The 22376-nt window shown below is 33.1% G+C and overlaps 3 protein-coding genes across 6 annotated transcripts; 1 reads left to right on the forward strand and 2 right to left on the reverse strand.

The window, feature by feature from the left end:
* Positions 1-419: 419 nt before the first annotated feature.
* On the forward strand, positions 420-1954 carry LOC115697410 (uncharacterized). The gene is made up of 2 exons (XM_030624401.2): positions 420-755; positions 1162-1954. Exons 1-2 carry the CDS (start codon positions 548-550, stop codon positions 1839-1841), a joined length of 888 nt encoding a protein of 295 aa, XP_030480261.1. The 5' UTR covers positions 420-547; the 3' UTR covers positions 1842-1954.
* A 722-nt stretch (positions 1955-2676) lies between these two features.
* On the reverse strand, positions 2677-15786 carry LOC115696727 (ABC transporter C family member 12). The gene is made up of 26 exons (XM_030623613.2): positions 15033-15786; positions 14666-14844; positions 13946-13985; positions 13687-13846; positions 13393-13507; positions 12666-12746; positions 12549-12573; positions 10711-10767; positions 9521-9586; positions 9065-9139; positions 8867-8974; positions 8221-8355; positions 7948-8054; positions 7772-7865; positions 7521-7688; positions 7310-7450; positions 7015-7215; positions 6826-6924; positions 6567-6719; positions 6066-6442; positions 5590-5770; positions 5186-5509; positions 4346-5102; positions 4089-4210; positions 3092-3337; positions 2677-2990 (listed from the first exon to the last, which is right to left on the reverse strand). The coding sequence occupies exons 1-26, from the start codon at positions 15366-15368 to the stop codon at positions 2814-2816; spliced, it is 4524 nt and encodes a 1507-aa protein (XP_030479473.1). The 5' UTR covers positions 15369-15786; the 3' UTR covers positions 2677-2813.
* A 1030-nt stretch (positions 15787-16816) lies between these two features.
* Positions 16817-22085, reverse strand: LOC115697402 (pentatricopeptide repeat-containing protein At4g31850, chloroplastic). Of its 4 annotated transcripts, none has more exons than XR_004007944.2 (6): positions 21928-22085; positions 18390-21772; positions 17900-18000; positions 17641-17731; positions 17106-17195; positions 16817-17013 (listed from the first exon to the last, which is right to left on the reverse strand). XR_004007944.2 is itself a non-coding variant. In XM_030624386.2 (2 exons), the coding sequence occupies exon 2, from the start codon at positions 21761-21763 to the stop codon at positions 18419-18421; it is 3345 nt and encodes a 1114-aa protein (XP_030480246.1). In that variant the 5' UTR covers positions 21764-21772; positions 21928-22085; the 3' UTR covers positions 18087-18418. The 4 variants fall into 4 exon arrangements, 1 of the variants encoding a protein (XP_030480246.1); XR_004007950.2 differs by having other exon boundaries at positions 18390-21134; positions 21928-22081; XR_004007945.2 differs by having other exon boundaries at positions 18390-22080.
* Positions 22086-22376: the final 291 nt, after the last annotated feature.

Genomic DNA, 22376 nt, shown 5'->3' on the forward strand with positions numbered 1-22376 from the left:
ACCCCATGGTCCGACCATCGAACCACCGGAGTTTTTCTTTTTCTTTTTTTTTTTTTTCAATTTGACAGAGACAAAGAGAGAGAGGGGCTGGTGCACGGAGAGAGGGGGGCTATGGGGGCCGGTGCGCCGTGCACCGTCACCGTCGGTTGAGGCTTCGGGGTTGAGGCTTCGCGACGGAGAGAGGGGGCTGGGTGGGTTAAGCCTTCGGGTCCGAGAGAGACGAAGAGAGAGGGGGCTGGGTGGGTTAAGGCTTCGGGTCCGACAGAGGGGGCTGGGTGGTCCTCGTCGTCGTCGTTGGAGGTGGTGCAGGAGGTGGTGGAGGTGTTTTGGCCGAAAGAGAGAGACAATTGCTTTGGTTCAAATGTGAGGGGTATTATAGGGATAAAGCAAAAGTAGTCATATATTGCCTATGTTATAACATTTAGGTTTAGGAATATAATTTTAGGATTTTTTAAGCATAGAAAATCAAATTTCCCTTGATGTGGTCGGGTCCGTCTTTTGGCTAAGAAATTGAAATCGAATTAATAAAAGCTTCCTTGCTTCATCAATGGCGTCGAACAGCAGAGAAGCTCGGAGAAGGAGGATTTTGGAGCGAGGGTCCGACCGTCTTGCTCTCATCACAGGCCAAATCGATAACCTTCCTGAACCTGATCCTTCTCCTTCTCCTTCTCTCCATACTCTTAATCAAGATACACAGCCTGTGCCTGTGCTTTCCCACCACGACTATCATTCTCGTCCAATTGATTCAATCAACGGTACCTCTCTCTCTCCTTCTCCTTATCTCCATATTCTTAATCATGATACATACATGAATATGTTATTTTGGACATGGTACTGCAGTGAATTATTCGAAAACCTATAATTGCAAATTCGATTTGGGGATTTTCATTATGCTTTAATTTCAACTTTCTCCATGTCATCTGAGGTGCCAATCTGAAGATGTGTTTTTCGGACATTATAGTGATTTCTAGGTCTAATTATTCCTGAGTTACTGGGGCTTCTTTCATATTCACATTTTGGAAGCTTTTTATGGTTTTGATTCCTTAAAGATTGTTCTTTTATTTGGTTGTAACCATTGTCAAATCTTGAAAACTTTGTTTGTTCTCCTTGCTATGAAAAATAACAATGAACTGGAATTTTGTCTTACTTACTGATTCGCAGATTCTTCTCATGGAGAGGACAGAAAATCTAACCCTGTGTTGCCCAAAGACAATCACAGCACTGACTTTTCTGTCCCAACTAAGGATGATTTTGATGGAAGCAGTTTGATGCCTATGTTGAGTAAATTGCAGACCAAATTTGAACCTAGAAGAAGCCAGAACTCAGCTTCAGAAGACAGCTTGTCAAATTCATCTTTGGTCTCTTCAAGGGATCCAAGTGCTTCAGTTTCTGATTTGGCTACAGAAACAAAGGTGGAATCTCAGACACAGAAGAAATACAGGTTTTTTACTCCAAATCAAATTACTTCTGCCCTTGCAGCCACAGAGCTTACTCGCCTTTTTTGTTCAATAGCATTAGCCCTTTTTGTTGTTCTATCATATTTTGGGTTTCCTATACTAGGCAGCAAGTTCATAAAGAGCATTATAATAAGCTTCAGGCCTCTCTATCTAGTTTTGCTTACAAATGCAACGGTTGTGCTTGCACAACTTCTTCAAATACAAGGAACTAGAAGAGAAAATAACACCCCATCGGCCGATGTAAATGATTTGGCTACACAATTAGGTAATACTTTAGAGATAGGTTTGATGATTAAGAAGGGAGCTGATACTGTATTCATGACTTGTGCTGTTTATGCAGTTATTGTGGTGTGTGGTGTTTCTTTTGCTCAGAAATTTGAATAGAAAATTGTCTTTAGAATTAAGTCATGTTCTTGTATGTATTGTTTCTTAGGGAAACATTCTTGTCCTGAAAAATTCCTTAAAACATTTTGGTGGAATCAATTTGGCTTCTGTTCTTTTGATTCGTAATTTCTTTTCGGTTTATGCTTACAATTTAATTCAGGTTTGTATACTGAAAAACCTATGTTCTGAGAAGGTTAGATCAGTTTAGAGGATATGATCTTTAACTATAAAAATGGTGCAGTGAAGGAGGAGTTGAAAATTTTGTTACACTTGCACTTCTAAGCTTGAGGATATTTTATTGCTTTTCTTAAAAGATTTCCATTACATCCTCCTCCGTAAGGTTCTTATCTGAAATGAACACAACACATCTAACATTTTTGGTAGAGAGGAGAGATGGATGAAGGGAGAGAGATAGAGGTATTGATTAAAGCTATTTTTACAAAACACTCTTAATTTCTTTGTTTATTAAGAGTGAGAGGAGAGATTCCCTCCAACAAATAACTATCCTCTTCACCTCACCTACTACTAAACATAGATAATATCTTATGATTTCAAATCATCACTAGACACAAACTCTTTGATTATGTTGTTCACTAACATTGAAATAACATCATTAGAATAAAATAATTAATGGATAAAAGGAATAAAATAATATCATTGTGATTTATACATGTATTGCTTAATGGTGGACTTAAGTGAAACATTTTAAGTTTTAAAATGTAAACCAATTAGAAGAAAAGCTATCTTGTAAATTTTTTCCCTCTTTTTCTAAAAAATAAAAAGGATTTTCATTGAAAAACAATAAGCTAAACAGCAATAACGAAATTATTGAAATGAAGTAGTTTTCATTTTTTAGCATCAACATACGAAAAAAAAAAAAAACCAAGATTAGTAGGCACAGACAGTAGTAGTAGCAACTCAAATCAGAATTCCTAGCAGAAAAGCATAAGGCTTGGAAAAGTTTCACTAATTTCAAAAGTTGAAAGCACAAATTGACTTGTTTTTCTCTATTCCCATCTTGTTCTTTGTTTTCTCTAGTACTAAGCTATGCAAGTATTGAGCATTTGCAGATCCTGTGCTCTGAACCATTCTTGAGAATGCACTTTCTTCGTTCGACAACAATGCTTCTGGGGAATCGTATTCGAGAACCTAAAAATGTTAACAATGCCATAATGAAACTTAATACAATTTGGGAAAAAATTAACTTACATATTACTTGCAAGAAAAAAAATTTGTAGAGTTTGATTTACCTGACCAGCATCAAGTACAAGTACTCGATCACTGTCCATTATTGTGTTTAGCCTGTGAGCAATAATCAACATTGTACAGGACTTGAATTCTTCGCGAATTGTTTTCTGGATAAGAGCATCAGTTTTGACGTCTACAGCTGATGTCGCTTCATCAAGAACAAGTACCTTTGATCTTCGTAGCAATACTCGAGCAAGACTAAGTAATTGCCTTTGTCCAACACTAAAATTCTTTCCTCCTTCAACAACCTAGACACAAACAGATGTAAGTTATTACCTTTTATCGACTTTTCATCTATCTTTAGTTGATATAAGCATCAAGTATTCAAGTTACAACAAAATATAGAACTAAAAATACTTTACAACTCTCATGTTAATTAAGTTTGTAACCATATAAATTGTAATCTTGTTCTAAACCAAGTAAACTCTTGTGCTGTTTTTTCTTTGGAGCTTTTTGTGGTTAAACTCTTCCAACTGTCGTTTCATTTGCATTTGACCCTCTAAGCTCAAATTTTGGCAGTAAAACTTTCCAAACTATTGAACTAGTAGCAAATTTAAAATACCATTCGGTTAACTGTCACTATGGGCTGCTTATGTGTACACTCTTATACACATGACACGTATATAATGGTACACTTAATATTATTATTTAAAAATTATTTTAAAAATTAAATAAAATTATAAAAATAAAAATAAAATATTTAAAAAAATAAAAAAATATATATTATAAATTTTGAAATAATTTTTATATTTTTAAAATAAGAATATTAGGTGTATGAATTTTAATTTGACACATATACAAAACTGTACACATAAGCAGTCTATATTGGCAATTAATGGTAAAAATTGGATGACACTTTAAATTTGCAAGCACTTCAGTAGTGTAGAGAGTTTTACCGTCAAAATTTGAACATAAAAGGTTAAGTGCAAGTGTAGTGATAGTTAAAAGGGTTTAACCGCAAAAAACTCTTTTCTTTGTGTGTGTGTCCCTATTATATACCTTTGAATCCAAACCAAAAGGTTTCCTCTCGATAACATCCTTAAGGTGTGCTCTTTCTAATGCCGCCCAAAGTGCATTATCACCATGCTCACCAAAAGGATCAAGATTAAACCGTACAGTTCCTGCAAAGAAAAAATGAAAATTAACTACAACTTTTTAGTCCTAGTGTTAGTTTTTTTCTTGTGCTCTTTCATTCCCTCAATTCTTGAAAGAATGGCATATTGATATTTCTTCATGGGGATATATACATTGCATACCTGAGAAAATTACAGCTGATTGAGGTATAATGCTGAGGGCTTTTCTCAAATCTGTCAATCCAAACTTAGAAATATCATAACCATCTATTGAGATTCTTCCTTCTTCCATTTCAACTATCCGAAATAGTGCATTAAGCATGCTAGATTTCCCAGCACCAGTTCTTCCAACTATTCCAACCTTCTCACTTGGACAAATTTTAAAAGACAGTCCATGGAGAACTAAAGGAAGTCCAGGCCTGTAACGTAGGACAACATTCTCGAAACTAATACCTCCTAATGATGGCCATGTTGGTGGTGGTTGGTTGTTCTCGATTATATCTGGTGCCTCGTGTTGCAAATCAATATAAGTCCCAGCTCGCTCGACAGCATTTAAACTATTTTCAGCTCTACTAGCTACTCTCAATAAATTACTAAGAAGGTTTGTGATATTTAGAGTATAGCTGAGAAGTAAGCCCATTACTGATGCCAATTCAGCTTGGTTTTCTGCTCTTCCATTCTGCAAAACAGCAAAGCTTGCTGTGAACCAAATCATTATACCTCCTAATGTTTCCAATCTTAAGTAGAGCCAGCTAAGTGAATTCAGTTGTGCTAGAGTGAATCTTGTATTGTTGTCCACAAACTTTCCATTTACATAGGCGATTCGCTCATAAACTTTGTATGCACGAATAGTTGACAAACCATTTAATGCCTCTTTAAATTGTGCATAAACTGGAGATTTTGTAATGGAATCCAAGCGCTTCAGTTCACGAGCTGTGCTCTGCAGAAAAATCGTTTGGTTTCAGGAGATTCTTGTGAGAAGAAAGTGTGGAATGTGAATATGTGATACAATGCCAAGCATACCTGATAGTACAAATAGACCATATAGAACAAAATCATTAGGGGCATGATGGCCCAGAGAGATATTGTGCTCACAACTCCTATCAGTGCAAAAGTTGAAAGAAGCAGCCATATCTGACTCAGAAATGATTTCATATGATTTGCAATACTTTGATCTATACCCATAATATCTTTCGAAAACCTATTGATTATTCGTCCAGTTGGATTAGAGTGAAAGAAAAGCATTGGAGCTCTCAATATGGAATGTAACATAGTATTGTGCAATCTTTTGGCTGCATGAAGACTACATATGATCACTAAAATTGAGTTTGACAGTGTCATAGTCACCTGTTACAGTTAAACCATGTTGATTATATTATAAGCTAAATGAAATTTCTGTCAAGTATGTGCATCAATGATTCACCCACCTGGCCAAATGAAATAAGTGCATAAATGTAAATATAGAATTCAGGTTTATAACTTCTTGATTTGCTTTGATCTGTCCACAAACTTAGCCATGTGCTACTTGAAACTCGAAGAACTTCCATTAATAAATAGAAAATTAAGACCAAAATCAGCACCCAATATCCTCCTAGTGCATTTGTGTACCTGAAAATAGAGCCATAATCAAGTATTGCAAAATACAAAAATATTGAATAATTCCACTTAGTAAGGTGAGGGCGATCCTCCCCTAACAAGTCAATTTTGTTAAGTTGAATTATTGTATCAGAGGGAGCCTAATTTTGCAATGTTAGGGGTGTCCCTAATATCGATTTGTTCACAGTTATTTGGTATGGTCCATGCCATGCCTGAAGGGGCATATTAAAGTCTCGCGTTAGTTGGTGATATATACTCGATCCACTTGATAAGGTGAGGACAATCCTCTCCTAACAAACCATATTACCTCATCAATACATTCCAACTGACAACGCCAGTCTCCCGTTCCTCTTGCTTGATTAGAACAGCCTCATCAATATTCTCTTTCTTTGAATTGCTTGCATCAGAAAATAATCCATTTAATACTCCATTAGGATCTGGAACTGCTATATTCTGATAACAAATTTCATTATTGTCCACTTTTTCTTCTGCTTTACATGCATTTTCCATTAGTTTTTGGAACATCTTTCCATCTTTTGTCAGCTCTTCATAGGTTCCTTCCTCCATAATCGTACCGTCACAAACTAGAACGATTCTATCCACATGTGGAAGAAAATGTAGCTGGTTTGTGACCAATAACCTGGTTTTCCCTTGTAATTCCTGCTTGATACACTTATTAAAAACCTGGAGAGGAAAGTGACTTACATAAGTAGAAATACTAATTCTACACATACATTTCACTTACAAAAAATTACCATATGACTGAAATAGCAACAATGATAAACTTCTTAGCTGAATAAGTGAGTACCTGTCTACCAACATGAGCATCTAGAGCACTTAAAGGGTCATCAAACATGTATACATCTGCATTGGAATACACAGCTCTAGCTATTGAAATCCTTTGCTTTTGTCCACCACTGATATTCACTCCTCGTTCACCTATCTCTGTTAGATCGCGTGCCTGAAATTAACAACAAAAAAGTATTTTTAGTCAACTATTAGAACATTCCATGTTAATCAGCATTACCAATAATTGCTTATGTAAAACTTTGTAAAGTACACTCAACTGGAAGTGAATCAAGATCAAGATGTAACTCAGCAATGTCAATAGCCTTCCAATATCTTGCATGTTCGAATTCAGATCCAAATAATATATTATCGCGCACCTAAAAGAATAGTCCTAGAAATTAGTACACCGATCACATGGCAATAAGGAAAAGTTCCCAATCACTCAAAATGTTCGAAAATCAACTCACAGATGCATTGAAAATCCATGAAATTTGAGGAACATAAGCTACATTCCCTCTTATTACAACACTTTGACTCGTCGTAGATGGAAGCTCCCCTAGCATTGCTGATAAGAGTGATGTTTTCCCTTCTCCAGTTCCACCTACTATTGCCACTAAACTACCTTCTCGAATATCCAAGTTAATGTTTGATAAGGTAGGCTTATCTACCTTTAAAAGAAAGAAAAAGGGTCTTTAGCACTATATATAACTGAGAAGATCAAATTATGGACTCATCAACATATAGGCAAGTCCAAAAACTAACCATAGTGTCCCATGAAAAGTAGCCATCTCTAATTGATATGACTGGAAGATCTTGTTGAAGAGGTGGGTTTGGTAGTAAAACTATCTCTTCAGCTAAGAGTAGTCCCTCTATGCGTTGTAGTGATATATTTGCTTTCACAATCTGTCAAAGAAGACTATTTCAATGATATTGTCATATACATTGAATTATAGTAGAAACATAGGAATTGCACCTGACTTAGTAGATCAGGAAGCGACATAAATGGATATCGTAGCAGTTGAAATAGAGAAAGTGAGGTGAACGCCCTTGCCGGTGTTAAATCTCCCCCGAACAATGTGAAAACTCCAAATGATATCAATGACATAAATATTGAGATGTTGTTCAAGATAAATTTATTAAACTGCAACAAAAGAAAACTAAATCAGAACAATGTGAAGATAAGGTAAAAAACTAGCCAACTATGATGCTATCTTCCACACTTACAGTGGATAGTAATTGAGTTTTGCAAAACCATGATAGCTCTTCATTTCGTATGTTTTCAATACAAGACTTGAAGCTACCTTCCCATGCATAACATCTGAAACATGTTCAACTTAGATTCAGATCAACTAGCACTAATGTATATCAAAAGCAATATTCTTTTGGAAAAACAACCATACTTTACAATATCCATGGCTTCGAGAATTTCATTCATGAGGCCAACTCTCTTGTCAGTACTCAGCAGTCCTTCCTTCGTTACTTTTTGCATTTTCGAAAGCACAAATGTCTACAATAAGGAAATTGAAATCAAACAGGAGCATGCTAAAAGATTGATCAACTAGAATTACATACAGAAAGGAAGAACATATTAATATTATGTTGAAATCAAATTGATTTACATCTCTTGTGAAGCTCTAGGCAAAAACACATGACATAATTAAGGGGTACCCTACCTGTAAGGGTATCGTGAGAACAAGCATTAGAGCCCCGGAAAGAGATGCAACTCCCAATTGCTGGTACAAGAGAACCATAGATATGATAATACGAAATGGAGCTGACCATAACTCGTGTAGTAGTTGGCATACTTGCTGAAAATTGTCAAAGACAATTATAGTTATACTTGAGAATCTATGTTGGTGACAAGTATGGTAATTAGTAGTCTATATCTACACAACATGAGCTGGAGAGGTAATGAATGAAACAATCTTGCAAGTTCAATGACTTTTGACATGGTTAGGAGAAATAGTGTAATCAAATTTGACTTTAGCTTTGGTTGAGAAGGTGTTTCAATGTGTGATTTGGTTTCAGAGCAGATTATTCCTTAAGGTGTAAAAGGAAGTATATATATGACAAAATTTGTTGAAGAATTATGAACAAGTTAGTGCTTGAAGATTTAGTTTTCAACAATAAAATCTAAGAAATGTTAACTATGTATGAGAAAAAAGTTAATATGCATGATTAGTATTTTCCCAACAAAAAGTAACACAAAAAAAAACTATGTTTTATGTAGTTATATCTATGCAATTCATGAGAACATAAAATCAATCAAATGTATACACATGAAGAAGAGAAAGGAGGGAAAATCTAATAAGAACATACATAAAGTAAACTAGCATCTGATGTAGCCAAATTTATGATTTTTCCAGTTGGGAAATTTCTGCGGCCCTCATGTGTGAGTCGCAATGATTTCCTAACTATACCAGCCATCTAAAAAAAATTAGAAAGCATCAGAAAATCTACGAAATCGAGAGAGAAACTTAATTCACAATGTTAACATAATAAACCAGAGAAGTTTACCAAAGTTGATTTCAGGCGAAGACCAACACGCTGGACATTATGGAAATATCGAGATTGATTCACCACCCCTAATGACTGAGCAAATATGCTTATAAGTCAAAACAAGAAACATTAAACAGCTGAATTGAATTCATTAATATGATACTTTGGACCACTGTAAAAATCAGTACAAGTTCTAGTATATGACTAGGAACACTTAAAAGTAAAATTCAAAGAACACATATCCTTCACTATGCAAAACTTAGAATTTTCCTAGTGTATTTTATGACAGAATATTTATCCTCAATTCATCACATACAATAAAAGTTACACCCATAATTGGCTACTAAAATGAATTCCTTACATTCTCACTTAGTCTCAACCCAACTTTGGATTTTAGCTTATTAGATAATCAATAATCTCCTGCAATTTGTAACCAAATTTAGTAGATGTAAATCAGGGAGAAGCCATACATACCGCCCCAGCGAAAATCAAGAAGGCGTAAATGTAACCAATCCATGATGGATCCCCTCTTTGCATTGACTGCAGCTCAAAAACAAGAGAATTATGAAGTGAAACACAATAACTACTTTGTATAATTCAAGTAAAAATATGTCATGAAAGGTTTAATTTCACATTAAGATTGGAGAAGCTTAGATAGAGAAAAAGTTGATTGAATTATGGCACGAGCCTTCTCATTGCTATTACTCAAACAAGTATGAAATGTATGTTTGCGAATGATAGCTTATATGTTTTTCTATATCTCCATGAATGTAGGAACTTGTGAACTTTTGATATATACACATACTCATACACAATAGGAGAAGATGAGAATCCTTAAATAAAAATAGAAAAGAGAAACTAAGGTGACGTTTGGTTGGAAGGAATGAAAACATAAGAATAGGAATGGGAATGGGAATGGGAATGGGAATGAGAATAGAAATAGGAATAGAATGGAATAAAATTTAAAATGCATAAAAAAAATTGATAAAAAAACTATTAAATTTGCGCTCATCATGCATTGAAATAATCTTTTCTTTCATTTCAAAATGGAATTGTCATTCCTCTAAAATGGTAGAAAAATCATTCTATTAGAATGACATTCAACACTTTAATATACAACCAAACAAAGAAATGGAATGGAGATTGTTTCCTTTCCTTTCCATTTCATTTCATTACCTCCAACCAAATGCCTGGCAACTACTTACCTAATATGCAAGAGGGTCACTATTTAATTACACAAAGGGACAACTAAAAAAGTGAATCTAAATTAATTACAATTGATTTTCTCATTAGCTATTATTGACTCTAGTGCAACATGGACCATTTAGGAAAATATTAAAATTTCAATTTTTAAATATATTTAAGGTATTTCATGTGATAATGATAAAAGCAAATATAGTTGTTTTGAAAAAGAGACAAAAGTCACGTTTTCATGAGTAACCTTCTCCCAAATATATAGAGAAAACCAACAATGTGTTGTACAAAATGCAAACAAAAACACAGAAAATAAAAGAAACATGATTAGTAGAGAAAACTTCTCCCATTCTCTACAAAGATCTAAGAAAACCTGAATTGTGGTAGCAAATAGTGAAACAAACAAAAGAAGTGTTTTATTTAGTAAGAAAGTTTAAGTTTGAGGTACTTGTAAAAGGAAAGGAACTAACCTGTAGTAGCTTACTCAAAACAATGGGCCCCACAAACTGAAATAGATCCCACGCAATCTACAAGGAGTTTAGAATCAAGTTAGAAAGATTTCAGTCATCATTCATCAAACTTAAACATGAGAATGGTTTTACTAAGAGAAATTTGCTGAAAATTTCACTTTTCTTATACTAAGACACCAAATTTTTTACTTATGATAAAAGTACTTGAATGGTACTTTTTCTTGTATTTTGTTGGCCCTTTTCTTCCACTTTGTTAAACTGCTACCTCACTTTGACTCTCATATTAAGCCGTCACGGTTTTGTTTTTGGCCACCTTCCCGAAAAGTCTCATATTAGTGAAGAAGGTGGAACACTTATATTCAAGACAACTCTTGCTTATATCCAAAAAGTCTCTTAAACCTTTGGCTCTGATACCACTTGTCTGGTCCTATTTTTCGACCTTGTTAGGCCACTACCTCACCTTGAGTCTCATATTAGTATGATATTGTCTGTTTTGGGCCTAAGCCCTTATGGTTTTGTTTTTGGGCACCTTCCTAGAAGGCCTCATACTAATAGAGAAAGTGTGGAACACTTATATCTAAGACAACTGTTGCCTATTCTTCCAATATGGGACTTGAGTTGATACCCCAACATATTTCAATAGTAAATCATTAAGTTTGATTTTAATGATCATTTGTTAGTTTACTGCGGCAACGAGAAATGTTAAAAGGTTACTTTTATTATTGTTATTAGTGTAATTAAGCATCGGGTAATAATTATTATAGAATATCGTTAACCAATTAGAAAGTGTCGTGGTGCAATATGTATTATGTATTAGTACTTTCACAAAGTATAGGTACTTTAATCATAAATTTAGTTTATTTATTATTTGGAATACCGTTTAGGATTAAATTTCTAATTTTATTTTAATACAAAATTTATTTTATTTTATTTTTAAATCAATGAAAAAGTTATTTATTTTCATATTTTAAAGTATATTATAAATAATGTTATGGAAAAAAACAATTAAAGTTTTTCTTAAAGGCAAAAAATAAATAATAGAATGTTAATACAATTGTAACTATTTACACCCCAAAAATTTTTAAACACACCCTATTTTAATAATTTTAATTTTATATAAAATTTATATTTATAATTGTATTAAAAAAATTTCAACTTTTTTCTTCCAATTCATATTCTTAAAAAATATACATATCAAACAAAATTAAATTATATTTTATATATTATGACAAAAAATTAAAATAAAAAATTATATAAAATTTTCTTAGAAAAAAATAAAAATATATATACATGAATTAGAAAAAATTATGAAAATAAAATTAAAATAAGTATTGAAATTAACATAAAATAATGTGAGAAAAAAATTTAAAAAAAAATATTAAGAGTAATTTTTAAAAATTATTTAAGTTTATATTTTTTGATAATGGAGTGTATTTATAATTTTATGGGGTGCAAATAGAGCTCCCCTATTTTTTTTTATATTTTAAGATATGAAAATTTCAAATTATTTATATTTAAAATTAAAATACTAAAATAATTTTGATTCATTGTGAAAATGATGTGATATATATTATAAATGAAAATAATTATTTTGATTTAATTTATATTTTTTTTAGGAAACAAAATGCATCTTCACATTTTTGAAACAAAAAAAAAAAAGTGGTATTTTTTAATTCAGAAATGGTGTTTGTGAAATGTAAATATCTAAAATGAAGAACTCATACCATTCATTTATTTTGATTTGAGATCATTTATTATAATTTTTAAATTTGTATTTCGATTTCCCATTTATAAATCTTAAAATAATCATAATAAAATCCAAGGAATAAGCTTATTACCCTGAAAACACCTGCAAACCAAAACCTGCATGCATACAACCATTTATGAAAATTAAATTATCTTTTACTAACAAACTAATCAAAAGGCATTATATTATGAAAATTAAAAGTCAATACCTTGCTCCAATGCTATTATTAAGAGCTCTTAAAAGCCATGGATTGGATCTCTGAGATTCTTCAGCCCAACATTTTTGGAACCTGAAAAAGCCACAGCAACCATAATGCATATAGCAGCAAAGGGAAATTTTCATTTTTATGTTTTTTTTTTTTGAAAAAAAAAAGAAAAAAAAAAAAAAGAAAAATTATTGTGTGGAAAAAATTCAAAAAAAAAATAATAATTAAAGAAATATGGAAATAAAACAGTTAAGGTTACTCTTAGAGTCCATAGGAGTAACTAGTTACCTCCCTGAACTAATCAATTACCTTATACTATTTTCCAATACATCTTAACTTTTTTTCATAAAATAACTTTTTTGAAGAAAAAAAAAAACTATTATATTTGCAAAATAGTATAAAAACCCATAAAATATGTAATTTTTAATATAATAAAGGAGTATCTTGATGCCATTATGAAAAAATTTATTAGTAAAATAACTTTACAAAAAATATTATCAACAAAATAATTTTTTATGGTCACAGAACAGAAATGATTATAAATTACACTGTGCGACCATAAACGACTATTATTATTGCAAAATAATCATAGATTTACACTGTGCAAGTATCATAGTCGCATAAAGTAAATTAAGTGTGGTTATTTTGTAAATTTTAATATTTCAAATAGTTAGTTTGACAAATTTCACATAATAAAAGCATAAGAGATAAAGAGATAAATGAAGCCAACTTGTTAATTAGAGTCTCAGTTTGATCCCATGTATCTAAGTGCCAAACATCCTTTTCAGTGAGGGGTTTTTTGTAGCCTTTCTTCATGAGTGGATTCAACCATCCAAAATAGATGACTGAAAGTGTTTCATGATGTCAGTACGAAAAAAAAGAACAAGAAGAAGAATCTGAACACAATTCGAATTCGATCATGAAAATTTTGTAGTGAATAGATAATCTCTTTTAACTAATAAAAATTTGTTAAGACACTGAAACCACTTGTTCCAATAAGGCCAAGCTTAAACAAACTACTTACTAGAGAGTACATTAGCATGCCTTTCTGGACAAACTTGTTCTCTTCCATCAGCTAGTTTTTCGTATTCATCGTTGTCAAGAGACTCGGTTTGAATTACATTATAACCAGGATAAGGATCCAAGTTGGGAAGGTATATGATCAGAAGAGCTCCAAATAAAGCCTACATGATAATCATGATAACATAGATATTTACATGAAAAAGTTGAAATTGTTGATAGTTAAGTTATAGAAGAAAATTTTGGTATGAGGAGGAACAAACCTGGAAAATCACCTTTCCTATGTAGATATACATTGTATGTCTACAAGAGTGAAGATTAAACAGCTATAAACATGTATATTTTTTTTATATAAGACAAGAAAGAATACATATTCATAATTTTGAATGGTTTCTAACCCAATATAAGTTCATTCTTTCCATACACATGTTGAAATATTAAACAAAAAACAGAATGAAAATCTCTAAAAAAAAGTTCTTTTTCTTCCTTATTAGTAGAAAGGACTAGTTATTCAGATAATAACTATGTATCATTTCCTATAAATTAAAATAAGAAGAGTAATTTACAGTATAAATACCTAAGTTTAACCTGTGATTGCAAATAAATACCTAAGTTTACTTTTTGGCGGTAATAATACTTAAGTTATATTTCTGAAACTCTGTAGATACCTGACCGTTAATGTTAAGTTATTATCTACGTGTCATTTTCTTATTGGTATATTTAAACTAATTTTTTAAAAAAATAAAAATTTTAATGACTTTGACCAATCAAGAATTGTCACGTGGCAATTTACTTAACATCTAATAGTCAAGTACTTCCAGAAGTTCCAGAATTATATCTTAGTTATTATTATCGTAAAAAATTAAACTTAAGTATTTATTTGCAACTGGGAATTAAACTTAGGTAGTTATATCACAAATTATTCAAATAAGAATTATTTCTTGCAAAGTCTAGTTTATTCCTTGAATGAGAGATGAACTAACCCAATGTAGTAGTCCTTGGCTGAAAGGACAAGATTGAGGAGCACAGCATCTGCTACCAACACATAAATGATTCCAAACCTTACATACCATCGAAATTCCCGGATGTAAGCTTTAGTTTCCAGTCCAATCATAACAAAAATGGAACTCCAAGAAAGAAATTCAATGATCAAAGATAGTATCTGTGAGAAAGAAAGAAGAAAAAAAGTAAGTTTGTTTTCAAGTTTTGGCAATCCACATTAGTCTCTATGCACTATATAATCACTCTCACATAGCTACAACATGTTTTGATTACACTAACAATTCTTAGTCAACTTTAATTAAACACAAACCCCATGAAAAATCAAGATGAAAAGAAAAGAAAACCCACCTCAAAAGGAGCCAAACCAGAGTGAACAGTCAGGTTAAAGAGTGAAATACCCTTTAACAACCTCAGTAATGGGTCAACAGTACAATAAGCAGCCATAAGACCCAACAAGTAATTGTAGTAATTTGAGGTCAATAGAAACCTCTGTGCCTTGGAATTCTTGCTCATAATTAGCCATATTCTATACACACATAGGCCCAAAAGAACCAAATGAGAAGTAGAAATGACTAGAGACTCAATTGCACAAGGTGTGTAAGAACCTAAAGCACTCTCTACTATTTTTCCCCATACCCCATAAGCTACAGGCTTACAATACCAACTCAGTAGCTCAAATCTCATATTTGGTTCTGCAATAAGAAACAATCTAGAAAAGAACACTAGTGAGATTTCTTTTAGCAAACAAAGTCTTAAACATACCCAGTTCACTTTTTTAGATTTAAATGAAGAGAAAAACCAAATAGTAAGAAGAACAAGTGAATGTGTTAAATGGGTTGAAGAGGAATATAAAGGAAGGAAAGTGTTGGATTCAAATATTTTCAGGTGTTGACTTCCAAAAGAAACAAGGGTAGACAAAGCTTTACATCAGTCAGCGGGAAATTTTAAAATATAGTTTATAGTTGAATATTCCACACACCTCACAAAATAACAAAAGAGAACAATTGCACATGACAATTAAGAGTCTTTTTTTATTTATTTATTTATGAGAATAATTGTTGTTAACTAGGAATTAGGATGCAAGTGGTGTCAACCTAATTATAATTAAGTCTTTTTTTCTATTTAATAAAATTGCAAGTTGAAAATCATGTCATTGCCCCTTTTGAAAAAAAAAACAAATTCTTCATATTTATTTTGAAAATATAAAATAAAAAAAGACTGAAGTCAAATGTGCTGGACCAACCTCCACTAAGTTTATTAAAATTCCTTGCATTTGACGAACTCGAAATTTTTCCTAAATGGGAGCTTAATTGTCAAAAGATAATATTTGGGTCTACTTTAAATTCATTTTGTAGTATAATTATCAAATTTAAAAATAAATAATATTTAATTATTTTTAATGTAATTTTTTTATTGGCCTGTTAGCCACCACTACCATAAAGTGACACTAGATATAAATTAAATCATGTAAGACTTAATACTAATTATTATTAATATCAAATCTAAATCTTATTTTGTTCAGATCTCAAGCGTCTTTACACTATCTAAATCTTATTTTATTTGGATCTCAAACGTCTTTACAGCATCTAGTACCATATCTCTAATACTATGTTAAAAAATATGAGATTCTATTTCAAAATCAATTGATGATAAGTAGAGTAACTTATATTCTTATATATGGCTCAATATTTTTCATTTAATTCATGTAAAACAATGTTTTCCACTACTATCAAGTTTTACTTATTTATTGTGTTTGTAATTTTTATGAAATCAGGTCTTATATATACCTTTATATCTCTTTTTCTTAATTAATACAAAGTAGTTTCTTTTCAAAAAAAGAAGACGAGTACACTTTTGAGCTCCAAGCACAGGATACTATCAAGATATGCCACACTATTTAATTTGATGTAACTCCAATTCTTTCGGAAACAGTAATATCTTTGGCGCAATAAAAAAAGGAGTTGAGCCGTATCATCTTGACTTGGTTCTGAACTTCTCTATTTTTTTTAAGAATACCGAGTCGGGCTCTTCTCTTACCCGTATTGAATAGAACATGCTGAGCCAAATCTTCTTCACGTAAAACCTATTTTATTTAGATCAGGAAAATCGTACGGTTTTATGAAACCATGTGCTATACTTTAAGATATGCCACACTATTTAATTTTTCTTCTTTTCAAAAATACAAATTCATGTATACACTATCAAGTATATGATAACATGAAATGAAACTTTGTCTTTCAAAATGAATTTGGAACTATCTAATGCTTATACCACTCCAAGTAGTGATGCTTTTCGAAACTTTGGACCTTGGACTGGAAGATACTGAAACCTGATTCAAATTCAAGATATTCCCAGTAAACACCAGATCTATCAGGGAGAAAACAAACAATAATAATATTCAAAAGAATAAAAAAAACATACTTGTCCATTGCTGCCAAAATTTCATTCATGATATGAGGGCCAATTCTCTTGTCTGTACACAATTTCTGCATCTTCCTTTATGACTTGTGTCTGTTCCCACAAAATTACAATGAACATTAGGAGTAAATAATTTGATAAGAAAGGCTTTCCACACCAAGATAATACTTGAATAAAGAAGAGACATAAGATGAGTAATAGGATTTCCAGATTCTGATTCCTAAACAAAAATCCAACCAGCAGACCTTGCATGAGCTGAACAAATAAGTAACGACAATGCACAATTCAAATATTGATCAAAAATCCCATGCAAGTACTAGTGTGGTGGAAGGGGTTTTTCAAAAAAATCACAAAAAATTATGATATATTTCCCTGGATAAAGTAGGAAGCTAAAGAAAAACAGTTCATTAACAGGGGAGAAGGGCAAATATACATCGCCCTGTATATGAAGCTCGTGAGAAAGGCTACCATAGGCTCAAAACTAATAACAGATTTTCATGGTATAGCGAAAGAAACGTGTAACGTTGAGATCACTTACAGGTATCAAGTCAAGGGCATGCAGCACAGCAGTGCACCTTCTCATATCTTGCAAAAGCAAAAGCTGATCCGCATAAGATGTTGTCAAGTACCTATAAGAATATGCAATTCATTGTACCATGTCTTCAAAAACTATAACAAAATTCACCACTCTCATGTCTCATCAAGTTCCATTGTTAGAGATTGTAAGATTATACTGCATACTACATTACAGTCCAATAATCATATACAAATCTAAGAATTTTTTAATAAATACTTACAGATGCATTGACAATCCATGAACTTGTTAAACATATGCAAGTGTTCCTCTCATAACAACATCGAAAGTCCATGACGTTTTACACTACCTGATAATAGATTGCTGCATAAAACAAAAGCAAAGAGTGGCATTATGGCCAGCGAGGGCATAGTGCTGACAAAGTCTACCAAAATGAATGTAGAAAGCAATTTTGAAACTTGGTTCAGAAACATATTCACAAATGGAGCAACATTCCGATCAATATCACCGTGATCCTTTAAATATCTATTCATAGTCCACCCAAGGGGATGAGTATGGAAGAAAACCAACGGAGCTCTTAACATAAGACATTGTACATAAAGAATAATATACTTCACTCATCAATAGGGTTTTTTTTACAAACATGTATATCACTTTACAAACCAAAAATAACATGATAAATTTGAAACTAAACTGACTTTTATCTGCAGCAAATAAGATTATACAAGTATAGAAAAGGAAAGTAAAACTACCACGTAAGTATTCCAATGAAGTGAGACGCTCAAGTTTGATTAGGAAGTTGTGCAAACGTTCCCACATTTGGATCACAACCACCAACCATCATTTTCTTGTAAATTGCGTAGGCATGGTCTTGATTCCCTGATGTGCTGTAGGCTCGAATGAGAGCATTGTAGGTGAAAACATCAGGTTCAAAGCCCTTAAGTTGTAGTTCTTCATACATACTCCCTGCTTCCTCTACCATTCCAGCAATCCCAAGACTAAGAATTAGTGAGTTGTATGTGTAAAGATCAGGAAAAATTCCTCTGCTTCGCATTTCGGCGTAGAGAGATAGAGCTTCTTCAACCCTTTGTGATCTTCCAAGTGCATTAAGCAAAAGGTTATAACAAACTGAATCAGGACTAAGGCCAGCCTGCTTTAGTTCGTCAAAGTAATACAGAGCACCATCAATTTTTCCTAAAAGGCAGAAAGAATCCACAAGAATCGTGTAAGACTTTAAGTCCGGTCTTATTCCTTCTTTAACCATTCTTTCAAACAACAGACAGGCTGTTTCTACATCTCCTGCTTTCCCATACCCATTTATAAGAATATTGAAAATCGCACAATTAGGCTTGCATCCATATTCTACCATTTCCTCAAAGAAAAGCATTGCTTCTTCATGTCTTCCTGACTTGAAAAGTCCATCAATGAGAGGTCCATATGTACTAGGAGAGGGAGAGAAATCACGACCTACGCAATCATAGTAAAAACCAATAGCCTTATCCACGCTATTAAATTTCACTAAACTGGAAATGAGTATATTATAAGTGACTGTGTTAGGCTTGCAACCCCTACTACACATCTCTTCATATAATCCAAAGAGTTCAGTAATTTTCCCAGACTTCCCATGTGCATCGAGTAATAAGTTATAGGTGAAAGCATCAGGGGTACAACCAACCCTTTTCATTTCATTGAAAAGATCCCAAGCCTTGTCAGTAATATGAACTCTAAGAAGCCCTTCAATCAAACAGTTGAATGATTCCAAAGTAGGCTTTAATCCTAAAGTCCTACAGAATTTTTCAAACAAATATTCTGCATGAAGAGCTTTCTTACACTTACACAACACCCTTATTAGAGGTACAAGTACAGAGTCATCCAGGCAAATTTTATCGGATACTAGCTTTTCAACAAATAAAATGACTGTATCAGTGTCAGCTTCAACCAGTGTCCCTCCAATCAAATCTTCCCAAAAGGGCCCGTCTACGTGAACCCCAACCTGGTACACAAAGCTCTTGACGATCTTGAATGCATCCTCAATCCGGCCAGCCTTTATGACACCCGGAATGATGGTGAACATAGTTACATGATCAGGATATAGAGATTTCTTCATCTGATGGAAAAACCAAAATGCATCATTAACTCTGTTTTCTTTGATTAATCCATAAATGATGGTGTTGTAAGTAAAGACATCAGGACGGCAGTTCATTGTTGACATTTTACAAAGCATTTCCAATGCAAATGGCACTTCATCATTCTTACAAAGGCAATCCAGGACAGTGTTAAAAGTTATTGTGTTTGGAGGACAGCCGTGCTCTACCATACTCTCAAATATTTCAATTGATTTTTGGACTTGGCCTTCTTTCCTTAAACCAGCAAGCAATGTGTTGAAGGTCACAACTGAAGGAGTGAGCCTCATGTCTTTCAGCCTATAAAACATTTGCCATGCTTCGTCAAATCGGTCAGCCTTGTAAAGCATGTCAATTAAAGAATTAACTATGATTACATCAGGTTCACACCCTTTCTCAACCATATCAGAAAGTAACTTAATGGCTTCATCTACCCTCCCTACCTTACTATAGCATCGCATCATCAGGTTGTAAGTTACCGAATTAGGAGTAAGCCCACTAATTTTCAGGCCATCAAAAATTTCTTTTGCTTCTTGAATTCTACCTGCTTTAGCAAGACTATATAAAGAAGCATTGCAAGCTACAATATTTGGCACGATGCCTTTACTTTTCATCTGCTCAAAGGTCTCAATAGCTTTGACAGAATTACCTGACTTTCCATGGTAATCAATGAACAGGATGTATGTATAAGCTGTAGGCATGACACCCAGGGATTCCATATTACCAAAAAGTTTTAGAGCCTCATCCAATCTACTTTCCCTTAGTAGTCCCCCAATCAAGGTGTTGTAAGTATGAAGATTTGGTGAGATCCCTTTCTCCTTCATGTCATCAAGAGTATCAAATGCTTTGTCAACATTACCTCTTTTGCATAAAGCATTGATAAGAATGGTGAATGTAACTACATCAGGTGCATAACCATCAGATTCCATTTCATCCCAAATTTCTTTTACAGTTTCCAACTCTCCACAATCACTTAACTTGTCCAACAAAGTAATGTAAGTTACCCGATCAGGTTTGTGACGGCTAGCTTTCATTTTTACAAACAATGCCTTTGCATTATCAACTTTACCTGCGTTACAAAGAGCATCAATGAGAACTGTATAAGTAATAACATCCGGTCCACATCCCTCTTCGTCCATTCTCTTCAATACGGCATAAGCCTCATCGATTTTTCCAGCCCTTCCAAGAACTCTAATGCATATGGTAAATGTATAAATATTAGGCCTCAATCCCAAATGTTCCATCTCTTCTAACAAACCCATTACAGTTTGAGTATCCCTTCTCTTACCAAACGCTACCATAAGTGCTGAATAAGTCTTCAAGCTAGGCTTCATCTCTTCCATGACCATTCTGTTGTAAACCTTCAAAGCCTCCCTACAAAACCCAGATTGGAGAAGCAAATAAATCAACCCATTATATGAATACGCATTCAAAACAAACCCAGCCTTTCTCATCTTCTCAAGTGCAGCCGGTGCTTGGCGAATTCCACCCCTTATGTAAAGACCTTTAAAAATAGCAAGATAAGTGTTCAAATTCCTGTTAACAATTTTCTTTTGCATGAAATCAAAAACAGCAGCCATATCCTCCACCCTCTTATGATTCATCAACACCTCAAGCATGTAATTACAAGTTTCAGTGGTGTGAACAACATTAGGTAACCCAGCCACAACCATGAAATAAGAAAAAGAAGAATTTGGGTCCTTACTAGACTTAAGAATCCTCATTACCTCCTCTGAAGATTTCACAACTTTCTTTTTATCTTTAAGCAATTCCACCCCTTCCTTTGGCAATTTCATAACAAACCCACATAAACCCATTCGATTCTTCCTCACTTTCAATCTATTTCCCAAGTGCCCACATGTCCAAACCTTTAAATTTCCAGAGCTTCGTCTCTTAAATAACTCACTATGAATCGAAGAAGCTACTACAGTCTCTGTAAATGCACAAGTATAACTGAAGCTACCACAATACACACTCGTTGAACAAACCACTAACAGACCCATCAAAAAGAGCTAACAATCAAAAACAACTCAAAATCAAAACACAAGATAGCAATGTCCAGACACAAAAAAGGAAAAGAGAAAAGTCTCAACTTGCGTCGTTAGCGTTCGTCAAATTGCTTCTGAGAAAAGTATGTATAATATATTGAAAGATAGCAGATACTTACAAGAGAGGTGAACCACTAAGCTTTGGTGGTGTTGGTTATGGCGACTGGAACTGGAAGTGAGATATTTACATTCAGAGAAGAGAGAGAGAATGGAGAGCTTATCTTATTGTTTAGGACATTGCCAAAGAGGAAAGAAAAGGCTCTTTTAACATTCTTTCTTTGCAATAATATCTATGGACATTATTAGTTCAACACCACCAAATTGAGACAATTACAATTTTATTATTATATAATTTTTTTATTATTATATGTTCAAAGTTTTAAGTTTATAAGCGGCATAAATTCAATGTTTATTTTTAGCGGCATAAGTATTCAATGTTTGTAAAACTGTAATTCTTTTCTCGTTTCGTCAGTACAGACTCTGTTTTGAATTTATTAAAAGAATATTTAGAAGTAACTGATACTACATATTTCTATTTAGACCCAATAATTTAGAATTCGGGCTTTAT

Source organism: Cannabis sativa, chromosome 7, assembly GCF_029168945.1.
Source record: "Cannabis sativa cultivar Pink pepper isolate KNU-18-1 chromosome 7, ASM2916894v1, whole genome shotgun sequence".
In the NCBI taxonomy this organism is placed as follows: domain Eukaryota; kingdom Viridiplantae; phylum Streptophyta; class Magnoliopsida; order Rosales; family Cannabaceae; genus Cannabis; species Cannabis sativa.

Coding starts and splice junctions, on each gene's coding strand:
- LOC115697410 (XM_030624401.2), top strand. CDS start 548: ATGGCGTCGAACAGCAGAGAAGCTCGGAGAAGGAGGATTTTGGAGCGA. Junction 756..1,161: donor TCCAATTGATTCAATCAACG/GTACCTCTCTCT, acceptor ACTGATTCGCAG/ATTCTTCTCATGGAGAGGAC.
- LOC115697402 (XM_030624386.2), bottom strand. CDS start 21,763: ATGGGTCTGTTAGTGGTTTGTTCAACGAGTGTGTATTGTGGTAGCTTC.
- LOC115696727 (XM_030623613.2), bottom strand. CDS start 15,368: ATGAGATTTGAGCTACTGAGTTGGTATTGTAAGCCTGTAGCTTATGGG. Junction 13,508..13,686: donor GCATGCTAATGTACTCTCTA/GTAAGTAGTTTG, acceptor AAACACTTTCAG/TCATCTATTTTGGATGGTTG. Junction 8,975..9,064: donor TTCGCCTGAAATCAACTTTG/GTAAACTTCTCT, acceptor AATTTTTTTTAG/ATGGCTGGTATAGTTAGGAA.